General features: G+C 45.1%; 2 protein-coding genes across 2 annotated transcripts in view; one reads left to right on the top strand and one right to left on the bottom strand.

The window, feature by feature from the left end:
* LOC118300986 (rho guanine nucleotide exchange factor 12-like) overlaps positions 1–9,522 on the top strand; it is a 30,288-nt gene extending 20,766 nt beyond the window's left edge. The window contains exons 24-38 of the mRNA XM_035625976.2: positions 953–1,038; positions 1,959–2,084; positions 3,184–3,298; positions 3,395–3,498; positions 3,605–3,682; positions 4,234–4,309; positions 4,596–4,763; positions 5,365–5,452; positions 5,540–5,620; positions 5,707–5,786; positions 5,876–6,190; positions 6,335–6,565; positions 6,637–6,848; positions 7,919–7,991; positions 8,100–9,522. Of these exons, the coding sequence (XP_035481869.1) occupies positions 953–1,038; positions 1,959–2,084; positions 3,184–3,298; positions 3,395–3,498; positions 3,605–3,682; positions 4,234–4,309; positions 4,596–4,763; positions 5,365–5,452; positions 5,540–5,620; positions 5,707–5,786; positions 5,876–6,190; positions 6,335–6,565; positions 6,637–6,848; positions 7,919–7,991; positions 8,100–8,113 (1,847 nt within the window). The 3' untranslated portion in view covers positions 8,114–9,522. The remainder of the gene's footprint in view (positions 1–952; positions 1,039–1,958; positions 2,085–3,183; positions 3,299–3,394; positions 3,499–3,604; positions 3,683–4,233; positions 4,310–4,595; positions 4,764–5,364; positions 5,453–5,539; positions 5,621–5,706; positions 5,787–5,875; positions 6,191–6,334; positions 6,566–6,636; positions 6,849–7,918; positions 7,992–8,099) is intronic.
* Positions 9,523–9,941: 419 nt separating this feature from the next.
* On the bottom strand, positions 9,942–13,562 carry LOC118300987 (TLC domain-containing protein 5). The gene is made up of 3 exons (XM_035625981.2): positions 13,225–13,562; positions 11,842–12,039; positions 9,942–11,390 (listed from the first exon to the last, which is right to left on the bottom strand). Exons 2-3 carry the CDS (start codon positions 12,029–12,031, stop codon positions 10,858–10,860), a joined length of 723 nt encoding a protein of 240 aa, XP_035481874.1. The 5' UTR covers positions 12,032–12,039; positions 13,225–13,562; the 3' UTR covers positions 9,942–10,857.
* Between the last annotated feature and the right edge of the window lie 1,778 nt (positions 13,563–15,340).

Here is a 15,340-nt window from a genome sequence, read left to right as displayed (position 1 = left end):
CCGATTTAAATAACAACGCAATATGTTTTTGTTATATCGCGATACACGATATATATCGCAATGTTTTTTTTAATCTCCTCTAAAGCACAGTTTCATAAATGCACAATTTAACCCTTCGATGCAGACAATCGCACCGGTGTGATGACTCTAGTCGGCCCTGCGACCCATGTCTGGATTAAAACTTTCTTTAATCTTCGTTGTATTCATAAACGGTTTCTATTGTGGACAATTTTAAAACCTCAAATCCCAGTCTTACGCCCGGCGCCTTTGCAACATTTCACGTGACAATTTGTAGACGCCGTATTCGCGATATAGTCATTGAATACTTCTCATGTGCAACAAGCCACGATACATCCAATATATATATATATATATATATACATATATATATATATATATATATATATATAAACACATATATAAATAAATAAATACATATATACATATATATATATATATATATTCGCAGGTACCGCCCACCACTAATTGAATGTATTTAAGAATGGCAGGGAGCCACTGGCTGCACGGTGGTGTAGTGGTTAGCACCTTCGCCTCACAGCAAGAAGGTTCTGGGTTCGAATCCCGGTTCAACCAGGGCCTTTCTGTGTGGAGTTTGCATGTTCTCCCCGTGTATGCGTGGGTTCTCTCCGGGTTCTCCGGCTTCTTCCCACACACCAAAGACATGCAGAATGGGGTTAGGTTCATTGGAGACTCTAAATTGACCGTAGGTGTGAATGTGAGAGTGAATGATTGTCCGTGTCTGTATGTGGCCCTGCGATAGGCTGGCGACCTGTCCAGGGTGAACCCCGCCTCTCGCCCAATGTTAGCTGGGATTGGCTCCAGCGACCCCCCGCGACCCTTAAATGGATAAAGCGGTAGACGATGAATGAATGAATGAAAGGGAGCCACTGTGTTTTTCTGTTTCTTAATATCTTCCCCCCGTCCTCCACAGTTTCCGTAACGGAGCAAATGACAGCGACCAGGAAGAGGAGTGAGACGTCGGTGATCGGTCCGATCGGAGATGATCTCCTGGCCTGGGTAAAGACCCGTTTTCCCTTCACGCCGGATGTATAATCAGTCAGTCGGGGAGAGACGCCGGCCGTGGACGTCTTGAGCAGAAGTATTTATTACACGGAGCCATGTATACTGAGGAGATGCCTGGTTTCGTTGCACTGATTCAACAAGTGGTCAGTGCATGGTGCCCAGTCAGAGTGATGTATTAAACTCTGGCAGGCAGAATGTCCGTCTCCGCGGAAACGCTGCGTCTCGGTAGATGTAGGACAAAGTTCACACCGACCTCGCGACCAGACCAAACATGCTCAGAGTCGGGGCGGAACATTTCCCCCGACACCGACCGGGAGGCAAACGACGCGCAGGGAACAGTTTGGTGTTGGGAGACAATCTGACCCACAGTCAAGCTGATTACAAAAAAAGGATTTATCAGACACCGTGTTTTAGTAGGAAATCCTTTGTGATGCGAGGTTTACATTAGGATAATCAGATCCGGAACAACAAACTAATCCAGAACCTTCTTCTTGTATTCTTTCATTTCTCTAACGCTTCGTGAAAAATCACCTGCTTTTTTTCTCTGTTCAGTTTTTAATTTTCACCATTTTTTTATGGCTGTTATCAGAAATAAAGGCCCGTGTCTGATCGGACAGACCGCTGGGATTCAGATAGACAAACGAAAAGGGATTTTGAGTTGTAATTGAAAGCAAATAAAGCTGAAGAAGAAGAAGAAGAAGAAGAAGCTCCTGTATATTTATCACATTGTGACCTGTTTGTTTTTACTTGATATCGAAGCCAAACGCTTGTTTGGGATCTTGATCAAACTCACGGTCACTCGGCGCAACGCGGCGCAACATTTGATATCTAATTACATTTACAATGTGAGAACTTGAGCTGCAGGCCAACGCCTCCCAGGTGAATCTCACGTCGTCACGCGTGTCGCCCCTCAGTTCGGCGGCGAGGAAGAGGAGAAGATCAAAAGAGCGGTGGGAACTTTCTGCAGCAACCAGCCGTCTGCGCTGGAGTTCATCAAGACCAAGAAGAAGAAGGACCAGAGGTTCTACCTGTTCATGCGGGTCAGCTCCACAGAAAGCACCACAGTCGCCATATTTCAGAACAAAACAATATATATATTTTATCGGTTTGACCCCATTCAATCTCTAACGACGCAAAAAAAAAAAAAAAAAAAGATTTACATAACTTTTTTTTCATATTTGATAAGTTCTCCAATATAACGGGCACAACTGGGTAAACACTGAATAAACATGATGATAAATTGTCTTGAATTTGAGCAGCCAGAGCATGGACAATGAGACGCGTCTGTAGAGATCCGGTTGGAATCACATCCGATTCGTAGAATTTCCCCGTTGTGGGACAAATATAGGAATATCTTAAAATCTTAAAAATCTTAAAAATTGCACTTTAAGTGGACTTTATGAACTCAAACTGGATACAATCTGGATTTGGATTGAATTAATAAAAATAGAAATAATAATTTTTTTTTGTTATAATTTTACAGACAAATATTGTTTGAAATTGTAATTTGTTTCCTTCTGGGTCAAATTGACTCATGAACATAAAACATGTTACTCTCCTTCAATAATTTTAAAGACAACAGGAGGGTTAATGAAATCCTTTTAATAGTGTCAGTCCATTTGAAATAGTAATTCATTGTGGAATTAAACTTTGACCTTTTGAACTCGAGTGGTTTTTTTTTTTTGGTCAAACTTCTTTCACCGAGGTCAAAAAAATAGCATTTGGTGCTTCATCGTGTAATGCCGAATATCTTTCCCCATTTTAACACATAAAGGTTAATTATGAAAATAACTAATAGCATCACTAAAACTCCGATATGAACAATATTTGTTACCAGCCAGCAGTAATCTTAGTACAATTATAGAATTATATGTTGAAATCCCCTGTTTGGGAACTTCTATACGCTCATTCAGAATTCATGTCAGGCTCACTGTTAACAGTTCCTACAAAAAAATTCACCCCCAAAAAATAATATCTTAGACTCTTTATCTCCTCAAACGCTCAAAGACACTTCTGCTCCAAGAAGACACAAATGTCATGGGCCCTGAACACATGGATATAAGTTATTATTATTATGATGGTATTAAATGTTGTCTTCTACAAAGGGTGACCTCCTATCTTCCACCTTGCCGTCTCCAGGAAGCCGAGAGCAACCGCCTGTGTCGCCGGCTGCAGCTCAAAGACATCATCCCTGTGGAGATGCAGAGGCTGACCAAGTACCCGCTGCTGCTGGACAACATCGCCAAGTACACAGGTGAGGAAACGTGACGTCCCCGAGGAGACGACCATTGATTGTTGGGGGGTTTTTTCCATCGTCGTCATCTTTTCCTCGGGTGCGTTTCCCCCGAAGCAGAGGACGGAGACGAGAGGGAAAAGGTCAAGAAGGCTGGCGAGTGTTGCAAGAAGATCCTGAACCACGTCAACCAGGCCGTGAAGGAGGCGGAGAACAAACAGGTGCGGGCACGGGAATCATCATCATCATTTTTATTGTGATTTTTGAATCTAAATGTCCCTTTTGCTAATTTCCAGCGGTTTAACCGGTTGCGTTCTGTCTCGACAGAGGCTGGAGGACTACCAGAGGAGGTTAGATCTGTCCTCGCTCAAACAGAGTGAGAACCCCATGATCCTGGAGCTGCGGGTGAGAAGCGGGCCGCCGTCTCTGATGACGCCCCCGAGTAGAAAAAAGAGCTCAACATGGAAAAGGGGGCAGTGAGCGTCGTTGGAGGGAGATTGTTCGATGTAGATCTTTTGGACTCGGGGGCTCGAAGCCTCAGACTCTGGAGACTGACGCGCTGACCGCCAGGCCGAAAGCCCCTGAGTCGTAGCGTCTGCGACGCTAACACGTCTGTCTCTTTATCACGTCTTTGACGCTAGCACGTGTGCGTCACTAGCACGTGTGTCTCGCTAGCACCTCTGCGTCGCTAGCACGTCTGTTTCGCTAGCACGTCTCGCAAGGTGTCGTGGAGTGATTTTTTTTGGCGCGCTCACAGAACCGACAGCTAGCGGGGCCGTGAATAAAAATATTCACTGAATTTTACAAAAAAAAAAAGTGCATTGGATCAAAATCGCTCACTGCCCCTTTAACTCGTCAAATGAAACAAATGTCGTCGGTTGTACACGAATGTGTTGGGCAACACGGACGAGTGTCCCGTCACGGGAGATGTTGAGATGTCGACTGTTTTCCTGCAGAATCTGGACCTGACCAAGAGGAAGATGGTTCACGAGGGACCCCTCTCCTGGAGAGTCAATAAAGACAAGAGGATCGGTAACACCAACACACCAGCATACGACAGTAGCATTCAAAAACAATACGGTGCAAACTTTCCCCAAGTGGACCAATTAAGAAGAGGACATGCAGATTTTAAAACACAACAACCATATAGCAACAATTAATGTGAACACAGTTCAGTTTGGAAGATGACCCACTTTTCGCATGCTCTTTTACAAGTTCATTTTTGTGACATTAATAAGAAAAGCCTTTACCGTACAATAATTCAGGTTGTGCGTTGCAGTACCGTCCGTCACCCGCGGGTTGTTTGCCTTCCTTTCAGAGCTGTACACCATTCTGCTGGAGGACATTCTGGTGCTGCTGCAGAAGCAGGACGAGCGGCTGGTCCTCAAGTTCCACGGCAAGAATCCGGCCAGCGCCGCCGACACCACCAACATCTTCAGCCCCGTCATCAAGCTCAGCACCGTGCTGGTTCGCCCAGTGGCCACTCGTAAGAACTGCGCCCACCGCCAAAGTGTTTTTGGTTTGTTTTTCTGTGTTGCACGTTGTCAGTGAGTAGGTCCACGACTTTTGGTCAGGACTTAGGGCACTTTCACACCTACCTCGTTTGGTCTGGTAGCGTTAGGGTTTTTCAGTTTGTTCCGAACCAAAATTGCAGGTGTGAAAGTTTCCTCGGACCAAGGATCAAACTGAACCGTGTTACGGTTCGTTAGCAGTGTGAAAACTATCTTTTGGATGCTTCAGACTTTCGGACCAATCACAGGAAGTTGAGGCATCGAAGCTTGGTCCGGACAACTATAGGATGGCACCAACAGTCATGTTCCCCTGAGGATGAATCCTAAGAATATCTGCGATTCCCTGACTGTTTAATCTTCACCATGAGCTTCGCAGTTTTGGCTTTGACTGAAATATCCGAACAACTATCGGGAGAATTTCACCACAAATGTTACAAGAGGATGGATTTGAGTGTGTCTCGTGATCCCAGTCATCGGTGCGAGATTTGCTTTATGGTGTGTTTGACTTTGATGACTCGCGTGACTTGCGATGAATATTTATTTTTTCATGTAGCGTGTTGTTTTTGTCCTCATCAGACAACAAGTCTTTCTTCGTGCTGTCCATGTCGGACAACGGGGCTCAGATCTACGAGCTGAGGGCTCAGACGGAGTCCGATCAGAGAATGTGAGTCTTTGCGCGCCACCATCCCGTCGACACGTCGTCTGTTTTTCTTCCGTCTCACCTCCTGCGCTGTCGCCTCTGTTCACTCAGGTGGCAGTGTCTGATCACACAATGTGCTGAGGCCATGAAGGCCAAGCCTCACAACAGCGACACGCCACCAGCTCAGTCCGAGTGAGTCCAGCAACGCTGTGATGTTATCGTTCAACTTTCCTTTTCAGCGATTCCAATGCGAGTTTTTTTTTTTGTTTTTTTTAAAGTGCCGAGCGGGACGCGATAGAGATCATCAGCCGCGGGATGACGGGGCCGAGCAAGGATCCGGACGGGACATCGAGCGGAGGTATCCAGGCAACTGTGGGGGAATGAGAGCTTATATTATTTAAGATTAAGACGTATTTACAGTTGAATACATTTTTTTTTCCATTCCAGATAAAGACGCCACCTCTCCTTCAGACATCCAAGCTCCGCCGGCGTGTATCGGCCCCTTCAACGGCTTGAAATCAGAGGACGAGGAGGAGGAGCTGGTCGTGGCGGACAGACGGGAGGAGGAAGAGGAGGAGGAGGAGGAGGAGGAGGATGAAGAGCTGAATGAGGCAGAACTTGAGGCCTTCCTGGACGGGCAGCTCGCGGACAGACTGCCCTTCCTGCAGCAGGAAGGCTCGCGTCAGGGACTCGCCGTGGAAAACCAAGAGCACAGCGCGTTCGTCGCGGCCTCGTCCAAGGCCGAAGACGCTCTGAGGACGTGTAAGTTCCACGTTAAAGGGTCAGTTCGCCCCCAATTTTAATGGAAAAACATTTTTTCTGATCATCTCTAGTGGTCATACCAGAGGGGGGCAGAGAACCAGGACATGACGCGTCAGTAGATAACACACGTCTTCTGTGTTCTAGTGGCGACGCTGAAGCAGGCGCTTTTCAACCACATGCTGAGCAGGGAGGCCGAAGAGGAGCCGGAGGAGACGGAGGAGAACAAGCTCAGCGGGGCCCCTGGGGGCCAGCAGAGTGACTCTGTGCCTGGGGGCCCTGAGGAGCCTCCACCTCCTCCACCTCCACCTCCACCTGCTGCTGCATGTGACGAAAGCCGAGCAGCGACAGGCCTGTCTGAGGCCGCTGAACGCAATGGTATTGTAGATTTTCATACATTTTTATGCATAGAAAATAAACATTTGCTGACATCCTGCCTCTCCACCCAGGGGGTTTCGTGGTTCTGGACTTCAGCGTCGGGTGCGATGAGAGCAGCGCCGACGACGACGGAGGATTGGGAGGCGACGTGGGGATCGACATGAGGAAGCTGCTGTCCTCCTCTTCGCAGACAGGGGGCGCCGGCGGCGGAGGCGGCCCCGACCTCAGCCGGCAGCTCATGACCCACCTGCGCCTCCTACAGGCCGACCTGCAGTATCTGAAGGTACTGACAGACAGTCTGGATCCCAGAGTCACTAACTGCTTTTACATTAACAAAAACTAAACCAGACTTATATATGTTTTCCCAAAACTGTAAAGTGTTTTTTTTAAATCACAGGAATCCTTGGAGAATAATTATTTTAAAACCTTGAGCATGAAACCTCTAAATAACCATCAACGAACTGTAGTCAAATAGAAAGTCAAACTTTCTGTCTGTCAAAGTCTTGAAGTCTGTCTGTCTGTCTGTCTGTCAAAGTCTGTCTGTCTGTCTGTCTGTCAAAGTCTGTCTGTCTGTCTGTTGAAGTCTGTCTGTCTGTCTGTCTTTCTGTCAAAGTCTGTCTGTCTGTCTGTCTGTCTATCTGTCTGTCTGTCTGTCTGTCTGTCTGTCAAAGTCTGTCTGTCTGTCTGTCAAAGTCTGTCTGTCTGTCTGTCTGTCTGTCAAAGTCTGTCTGTATGTCTGTCTTTCTGTCAAAGTCTGTCTGTCTGTCTGTCTGTCTTTCTGTCGAAATCTGTCTGTCTGTCTGTCAAAGTCTGTCTGTCTGTCTGTCTTTCTGTCAAAGTCTGTCTGTCTGTCTGTCTGTCTGTCTTTCTGTCGAAATCTGTCTGTCTGTCTGTCTGTCTGTCAAAGTCTGTCTGTCTGTCTGTCTGTCTGTCAGTCAAAGTCTGTCTGTCAAAGTCTGTCTGTCTGTCTGTCTGTCAGTCAAAGTCTGTCTGTCTGTCTGTCTGTCTGTCTGTCAGTCAAAGTCTGTCTGTCAAAGTCTGTCTGTCTGTCTGTCTGTCTGTCAAAGTCTGTCTGTCAAAGTCTGACTGTCTTTCTGTCAAAGTCTGTCTGTCTGTCTGTCTGTCTGTCTGTCTGTCAAAGTCTGTCTGTCTATCTCTCTGTCTGTCTGTCTGTCTGTCTGTCTGTCTGTCTGTCTGTCAGTCAAAGTCTGTCTGTCTGTCTGTCAAAGTCTGTCTGTCTATCTCTCTGTCTGTCTGTCTGTCTGTCTGTCTGTCTGTCAAAGTCTGTCTGTCTATCTGTCTGTCTGTCTGTATCTCTCTTAACATACGAGTGTTGTGACGATGTTCTTCCAGGAGGTGGAGCTAAAGTACAATGAGCTGCGTCAGACGCACAGCGACGCTGCTACTGACTCGGACGACAACAACGGTGCGTTTCACTTCATGTCTTGGAACAATCCATCGATTTGTGTCTTTCAATGTGTTTGTTCATTTACCGTGAATCTTTGTCTCTGATATATTTCTTTTTGTACTTCAGACGGGATCCAGTGACGACAGACTCGTTTCCCTGCCTCCGGGGGAGTGAGCCAACGTCATCCGTGGCCCCGTGACCGTTTCTTCCCTCTGGATCCGAATCCTCGACCACTGAACGACGGAGGCGTGACGTCCAATCTCCCACTTCAGGCACATATGACAATCGGTGGAAGACTGGACTCTGTTCCACTATAAACTCCTTCATCCACCAGGGAACAGACACTATGGACTATACCTGAGGATAATTCAGTCACTTTTTTTTTTGTTGTTGCTGTGATTATAATCACATTCCTAAATTATCTTTAAACACTGGATGTATGAAACGGAAGAGAGGGGAAGTGGAGCGTGTGAAGTCAGTAAGAAGGACTCATTCAGGACTCCGAGCGCTGCTGTTAGATTAATGTAGACGCCTGCGACGCGAGCGAAACAAACCTCACGCCACACACACGCTCACGCACACATTCGCCTTTTCGATAACTGAGCTGAACAGCGACACCTTAACATCTTCTCGACGCGCCGATCGCACATTCGCACCGTCACCAAACTCCTCTCACAGTCTTGTTCACGTTTGGGTTTTTTTCAGTCTAGTTCAGCATCACATTGGAAGGGAGGAGCTGGATTCGGACTTTTTGAAGCAGTTTGTCGTTACAGGTGAAATGTCCCTTGCCAGCCGTGTTGCCGGGAGCTGTTCTTTTTCAGAGCGGCGATGTTGTGGCCTTCAGAAATTCACCATATCTTCTCCCACTCTCGGATAAAATGATGCGTGAATGTTGATCCTCGTCGATGATCGCACTTTTAGACAGAAAGAAAATGGCCATATTTCTCAAAACTATTCCTGCAAGCACCTGAAATTATAAAAATGTGTTAAGAGGCCTATACAGGGAAAAAAAATAATAATTTCTCATTCAGTTTAAAGGGCTGAGTATTAATTTCCTTGGGGAAAAGCGACAAATGTCCAAAGAATAATCGTCCTGCTTGCAAAGCGACACTTTTTTGTTCTACTGGTCGTCTTATTAGTTTGAGTGCCTGATTTGAATCTTCCTATAGCACTTGAATGTAGCATAATATGAAAAACATGGTGTATTCTTAAATTAATAGATCACAAATCGATCCACACACAACTCTGCAAAAAGCTCAATATGTGTTACGGACAAACAAGGACGGACGGGGGTGAAAACCAAACCTCCGTTGTTCAAACGCTGCATTAAAAATGGCAGAACAGCAAAATCAGTAGCTATGAAAATAAATGTCACAGCATATAATATATATATATATACACGGTTTTATAGAATGAGTGCACAGATGAATTTTTATTGTCAAATGTATTTTCTACTTGTATTCTAGATTTTTCTTTCTCCCCTCACTGACTAATCTGAGTGCAGGTTTTCCCCACCAACGCAAAACAAAAGGACATATTTTCTTCTTCAGCACCGTCTCCGTCTCCTTCCTCCTCAGCTTGTTGTGAACCTCATCCTTCGCCTGCAGGCACAAAGGTTTCCCTCGTCCCTTTTTCACTTTCACGGTTGGACTGAAGAGATCACGACACTGTATAGATAGAGACACTGTGGCTTTGATTTTTGGAAAAATTTTGGAAAAAAAAGAAAATACTAACCTAAGGAGTATTTATATATATATGCATATGTGTATATATATGTATATGCATATGTGTATGTATATATATATATATATATATATATATATATATATATATATATATATATATATATGCATATGTGTATATATATAAACAAAAAGGATTGTAATGAAATGTTAAATATAATTGTCATTTATGACTATGATGTCAAATGTTGTCTTTTTCTTTAGACAGTGCACTCATGTAGCGTTTAAACACCAACTACAAACGTAAAACTACTAACTTGAAGTAACCATGCAGCATTAATTTTCTCAGACAAATGTTACCATTTTATTAATTACATTTTTTTTTTTTTTTACCACTTTTCATGTTTGTTTGTTGTTTTTTATTCTGAAGAAAACACATTTTTGAACCACAAACTCCTCAGGAAAACGTTTACTGACGCGAGTTAAGAGTCCTTTTCTCGAGTCGCCCCCTGCTGGTGATTCCAGAGAATACAGGCTTCAGGCACTTCCGCGTTGTGACTATACGTCCATTGGTTGAGCCCTCGTTCTTGGGCCACAACCAGCTAAGAGATCGCATCGTGATTGGTTGTTACACTCTTCTTCTTCTTCTTCGTTGTTTTTAACGGCGGTTGGCGACCAGACAGACACGTTAGCGGCACCTTCTGCTCCGGAGTTTTCCCTTTGTCCTCCGACAGTGGCGGACATTCAAATGTGGCGGAAAAGCGAAAGAACAGCGGTGGATGTGGTGGCTTTTTCGAAAGAAGTTGTCGTTTGGTGGTAGTGTACAACGACAACTAACCCTAACCGTAACCGTAACAGTAACCGAATAAAACGCTGCATTTAAAAGCGTCAAAAGTGTCAAATCAAAGAGAGTATGTGAGACGATGCGTCGTCGCCCGCCATCTTTTGAATTCCGAGACATGACCAATGAACGAGCTCGCTCTAGTCTGGTTGCTGGTACCGGTGTTCTCGGTCGCAGACCTATACCTCGTATGGTTGGATGTCCAGAGGGAGGAGAAGACTGAGCTGAGGCTTTTTTTATTTTCTGGCTCGTGGAAAACAATCGTCTCGTTGTTTGGTGGTAAAAAAAAAAACGGTAGCACCTTTAAAGCTGTAGAGGCTCACGTACGGACGGACACAGTGTTAATGTCGACCTCCTCCCTTCAGTCGCTCTTGTCTGAACGCGCGGCGGCGCCCTGGAGCCTGCGATTCTCCCTCCACCGTCTGTACTTGGCTCGGCTCTTCTTGTAGCCGAACCTGGCGATGTCCACCATGAACACCCAGGCCAGTCCGTACATGACCACGCCGCCCAGCTTCATGACCAGCGGGGTCCTGGGGGACGCGAGCTCGCAGTAGAACAGCACGGTGCCGACGCCCACGCGCACGGTGGCGAACAGCGCGACGAAGAGCAGGTCCACGGCGTCGCCCAGCGGCCCGTCGTACAGGCCCAGCTGCCGGAGGAACCAGCGCGCCTGCAGCAGCGGGTTGGTGATCTCGCTGCCGAAGACGACGCCGCAGGTCTCGCAGCCCGACACGCCCATGAGCAGCGCCAGCAGGATGCCCAGGATGCTGGCGGCGTGGTGGGCCAGCATGACGGGGCCCTCGGCGCGGTACGCCACGCACCAGCCGACGTCGAAGAAGAAGTAGCCGAGGCAGACGGCCATCGCGAAGGTCTGCAGCTCGGTGTTCTCCGTGCCTGGAGCAAGAGGGGAACAGGGCGGGAGAGTCATTTTTGTCTTTTTCAGTAAAATTGCAGGTTGCAAACGCAAAAAAAATGGTATAATTTCACTACACGCGTCATCATTTGATCTACTGTTCATATACAAATCTGGACATGTGCAGCTTTAAGTGTTTCATGATGCCAGAGAAGAACTGAGGAGAGATTTATACAGTTAATAAATCTGTCCTTCATCTTTTCAGAGGAGACCTCTGAAGGCCGCGCGGTGCCATGACGTAATGTTTCCACGTCTGCGACCCCCCCCCCCCCCCCCCGTATGGATTTATGTCTTTGAATTGAACACATTAAAGAGAAAAGGGTCTAACGTAACAGAATAGAACAGAATAGTGAGTCTTTATTGTTGTTGTCGCACAAAATACGACAAAATTCAGCGTTGCTCCTGGTTCATGCTCTGCCGTCGGCCACTGACCCGCGTGTGTGAAGGGCCAGGGTCCGTCGACGAAGAGGACGTAGGCCGTCAGCAGCACGATGGCGACGCCGTGGCACAGCGTGACCAGCCGGCAGTTCCACTCGGGCCCCCGCCGGGCGAAGGCGCAGCAGAACAGCGAGTAGAGGCCGAGCCAGCCAATCAGGCTGCAGGTCACCTCCAGCACCGCCATTGGCTGATCTGACGGCAACACGTGGAAGGTCGTTAAATCCTCTTCTTCATCATGTCACAGTTTCAATGCCGCGTGTATTTTTATGGAAAGAATGAAATTACACATATAAAGAAACCCCGAGTCAACTGAACAATTAGCAGATTAGTTTATGTTTTTTTTTTTACATTGTCAACAAATGTCTCATGATTAGGTTCAATATGTTCACATGAACCAGTTCCAGTCTGATGTTTTGACCCAGAGTTAGTATTGTTTTATTTTACATTACCTTCAGATTATTTACATAAACTAAATCAAATCTATATCTTAATTCTGGGTTATTTTGACGCAACAAGCTCAACTTCTATGTTCACAAAACAATATACATTATGTGACATTCAAAATGTCAAAGTTTACACATTACTAACTTCAACCTACAATATGAAGCATTTAGAAGCTGTATACGGTACAAATATTAATAATCTGTACCACACTTTGATTGAGTTTTTATGCAGATATGAGTGTTTATTAACATATTTGTCAGCTACAATGACAATGTGTTCAATAACTGTAGGTGGAGGCTGGTGGGATAACAGATAATGAATGAATGAGCATAGAGAAACACAATTTTAATGATATAAAATGTTTATTTTTTAAAAATCTTTTATGTTCTATTGCTGTACATTAAACAAAATGTACACAATCCCTAGCTCCCCCCCGTTCCACTTTTATTTTATTTCTTTCTTTTTGTACCAGCGCTTTGAGTACATGAAAAGCACTTTATAAATCAAATATATTATTATTATTATTAAAACCCTTGTCTGTAAAGCTGCTTTAAACTGAATGATAATGTTTTATAAACCAGACGATAGTAACGGCTAAATGATTTAAATTGGGTTAAAATAAAGTGTCAGTAACAACATGTAGTTGTTTTTACGTTTGAGTAAATAATAATATATTAGATTAATTTTGATGACACTTTTGTCCAAAGTGACTGACAATCATGGAGGCAGGTCCAGTAGCATTAAGGGCCCATCCTGGGATGATCTGCAATCGAACCCCGACCTCCTGTACCTAAGTCAGCGGTGTGACCCACTAAGCTACACCAGCCGCTAAAACATAGAATACATTAACACAGGCTGAAGACAACCAGTCAGTTTTTTTACAAAAAGACAAAACGCTCACGAGCAAACTCAAACACACTGTGGATATTTTACCGTCAACGCCTCCTCCTCCTCTCAGAGGTCCTCAAATTCAGGATTCATGTTGGAACAAGCTCTCGTCGTGTCGTGCACAGCCTCGACCTCCGTCACTGATTATGTTCCATTAAAGGCAAAAAAAACCCAAAACAGCCCCTCCACCAAAGTGCAAAGAGCTCAGCACATTTCAAATGAACACATGTTCACTCTGGTGAAATGGCAGAGGAGCCATGTGGAGGGTGCTGTGGACTGGATCCTGTGTCCCTTCCCCCTGGATCTCAGACTTGATCCTCTTACAGGATTACAGTCTCTACTTCTGTGTGGATACCTGCTCTCAGACGGGACGGATGACGCCAGGCCGCGGACACGCAGCGGCATCACATCCAAAATAAAACTGAAGTTTGGTCATAAACGTCCTGATACCACTGAAGGTGCAATGAAAAAATAATAATAATGATGATAATGACACAAATGCGAGTACTACTTATGATGATGAAAGTATAGCCGGTGCAAAGTGCTTTACAGAAGATACATATCCACGCCACCTGTCACGTTAATGAAATTGGATAAAAATGCTCCAAAATGTCAGTTGAGATGAATTATAATGACGAAAAAATTTAAATGACATGAAACAGAATACGCCTAGAAAACTAAAAAATAAATAATAAAATGATTATTAAGAAATTATCCCGAGATTGAAACTTTACATCAGACCCTTGTTTTGTCTGCAGCTAATCCTGAGCACTGCACTGTGTAGATATCAAACCTGATGCCAGGTTTTTTCTTAACTCAATATTTCATCATGCAAACTGGTTAATTTTAATCAGAAAGCCAAATTAATTCAAATGGCTTAACCTAAACTTCTTTATATTTAAAGCCCCAGTTAGTCATTTTTGTAATTTTTTGGCGGCATCTGGTGGTAAAATTGCAAACCGCAACCGACTGAGCACCCGACAGGGGACACTTTATGGTGGCGCACCGCTGATGCCATTTCCGGTTTCCGGCAGCGCTGAATATTCACAGTGAACGTGACGTATTCTTGACCGTTTAGTTCAACAACCATATTCAACACGACGTAGAAACATGGAGACTCACACAGAGGTTGGGTCTACCTCATGCAACGATACTTAACTCATTCAAAGTCGAATACACATATATAGTTATGGACAATATATTCAATTTCTGTGAATAAGTTCTCCTAAATATTACACACTGTAGCTTTAAAATAACAGTTTTTATATTCTGTAGGAAATTAACATGGAAATCTCTTAAGCAGAGAAGAGTGTGTCCTGCAGTGCCTACTAAAGGCCTGTAGGAGGCAGACAAGCTACAGAATGAATTAATGTATATATATATATATATATATGTTGATAAATATGTGTGCCATATATACTGTATGAGCACAGTATTGATAGAATCTATGCAGGGTACAAGCAGGTAAGAAGTTCTCGCCTTAGCGACCGCTCTGCTGGTGCAGGTTAGTGACCCGTGAAGCGAAGGTCAGCTCTGCAGCATTAACCCACTTCCAGAGTGGCGCTAATCTGACCACCAGAGCAGATTATTGGCCAGTCATGGACAGTTTAAATCCAGCACAGATATATATCCACTGACTCCACCATGCCTTTTTTTGGCTGTATTTATGTAGCGCTTTTCTGGTCATATGGACCGCTCAAAGCGCTTTACAGGAAAGTACAGCGCTGCATATTCACTGCATATTTTTCTGTCACATTCATGCGGAAGAGCCGTCAGACCCAAGTTAGGATTAAGTGTCTTGCCCAAGGACTCAACGGCATGTGGATTGGCGGAAGCTGGGAATCGAACTGCCAACCCTCAGGCTGGTGGATGAACGACTCTACATCCTGAGCCACAGCCGGCCAAAGAATCCCAAATCCCATTGGCTGGCAACTTCCGGGTTGGCCTACACAACTATTTTTGTTTATAAGAATATAGAATTAATATGAAAAACACTGAAGAGAGAGGGAGAGAGATGGGGGGGGGGACGGATGTGTGCTTCAGGGGCCCAGCAACTTGCCCCAGGGCCCCTGAAGCACACATCCGTCCGTGGTTAGAAGTCAATATGCAGTACATACTCCGGTACAGTAGGTGGCGCCATGTAATGCTGTGACACCCAGCG

This window comes from Scophthalmus maximus, chromosome 2 (assembly GCF_022379125.1).
Source record: "Scophthalmus maximus strain ysfricsl-2021 chromosome 2, ASM2237912v1, whole genome shotgun sequence".
Taxonomy (NCBI): Eukaryota; Metazoa; Chordata; class Actinopteri; order Pleuronectiformes; family Scophthalmidae; genus Scophthalmus; species Scophthalmus maximus.
The sequence above is the reverse complement of the archived record's forward strand: the minus strand, read 5'-3'. Positions and strand labels throughout refer to the sequence as shown.

Excerpts from the sequence above, each read along its gene's own strand:
- LOC118300987 (XM_035625981.2), bottom strand. The coding sequence starts at position 12,031 with ATGGCGGTGCTGGAGGTGACCTGCAGCCTGATTGGCTGGCTCGGCCTC. Across the intron at positions 11,391-11,841 it reads CTGGCCCTTCACACACGCGG|GCACGGAGAACACCGAGCTG; the intron begins GTCAGTGGCCGA and ends CTCTTGCTCCAG.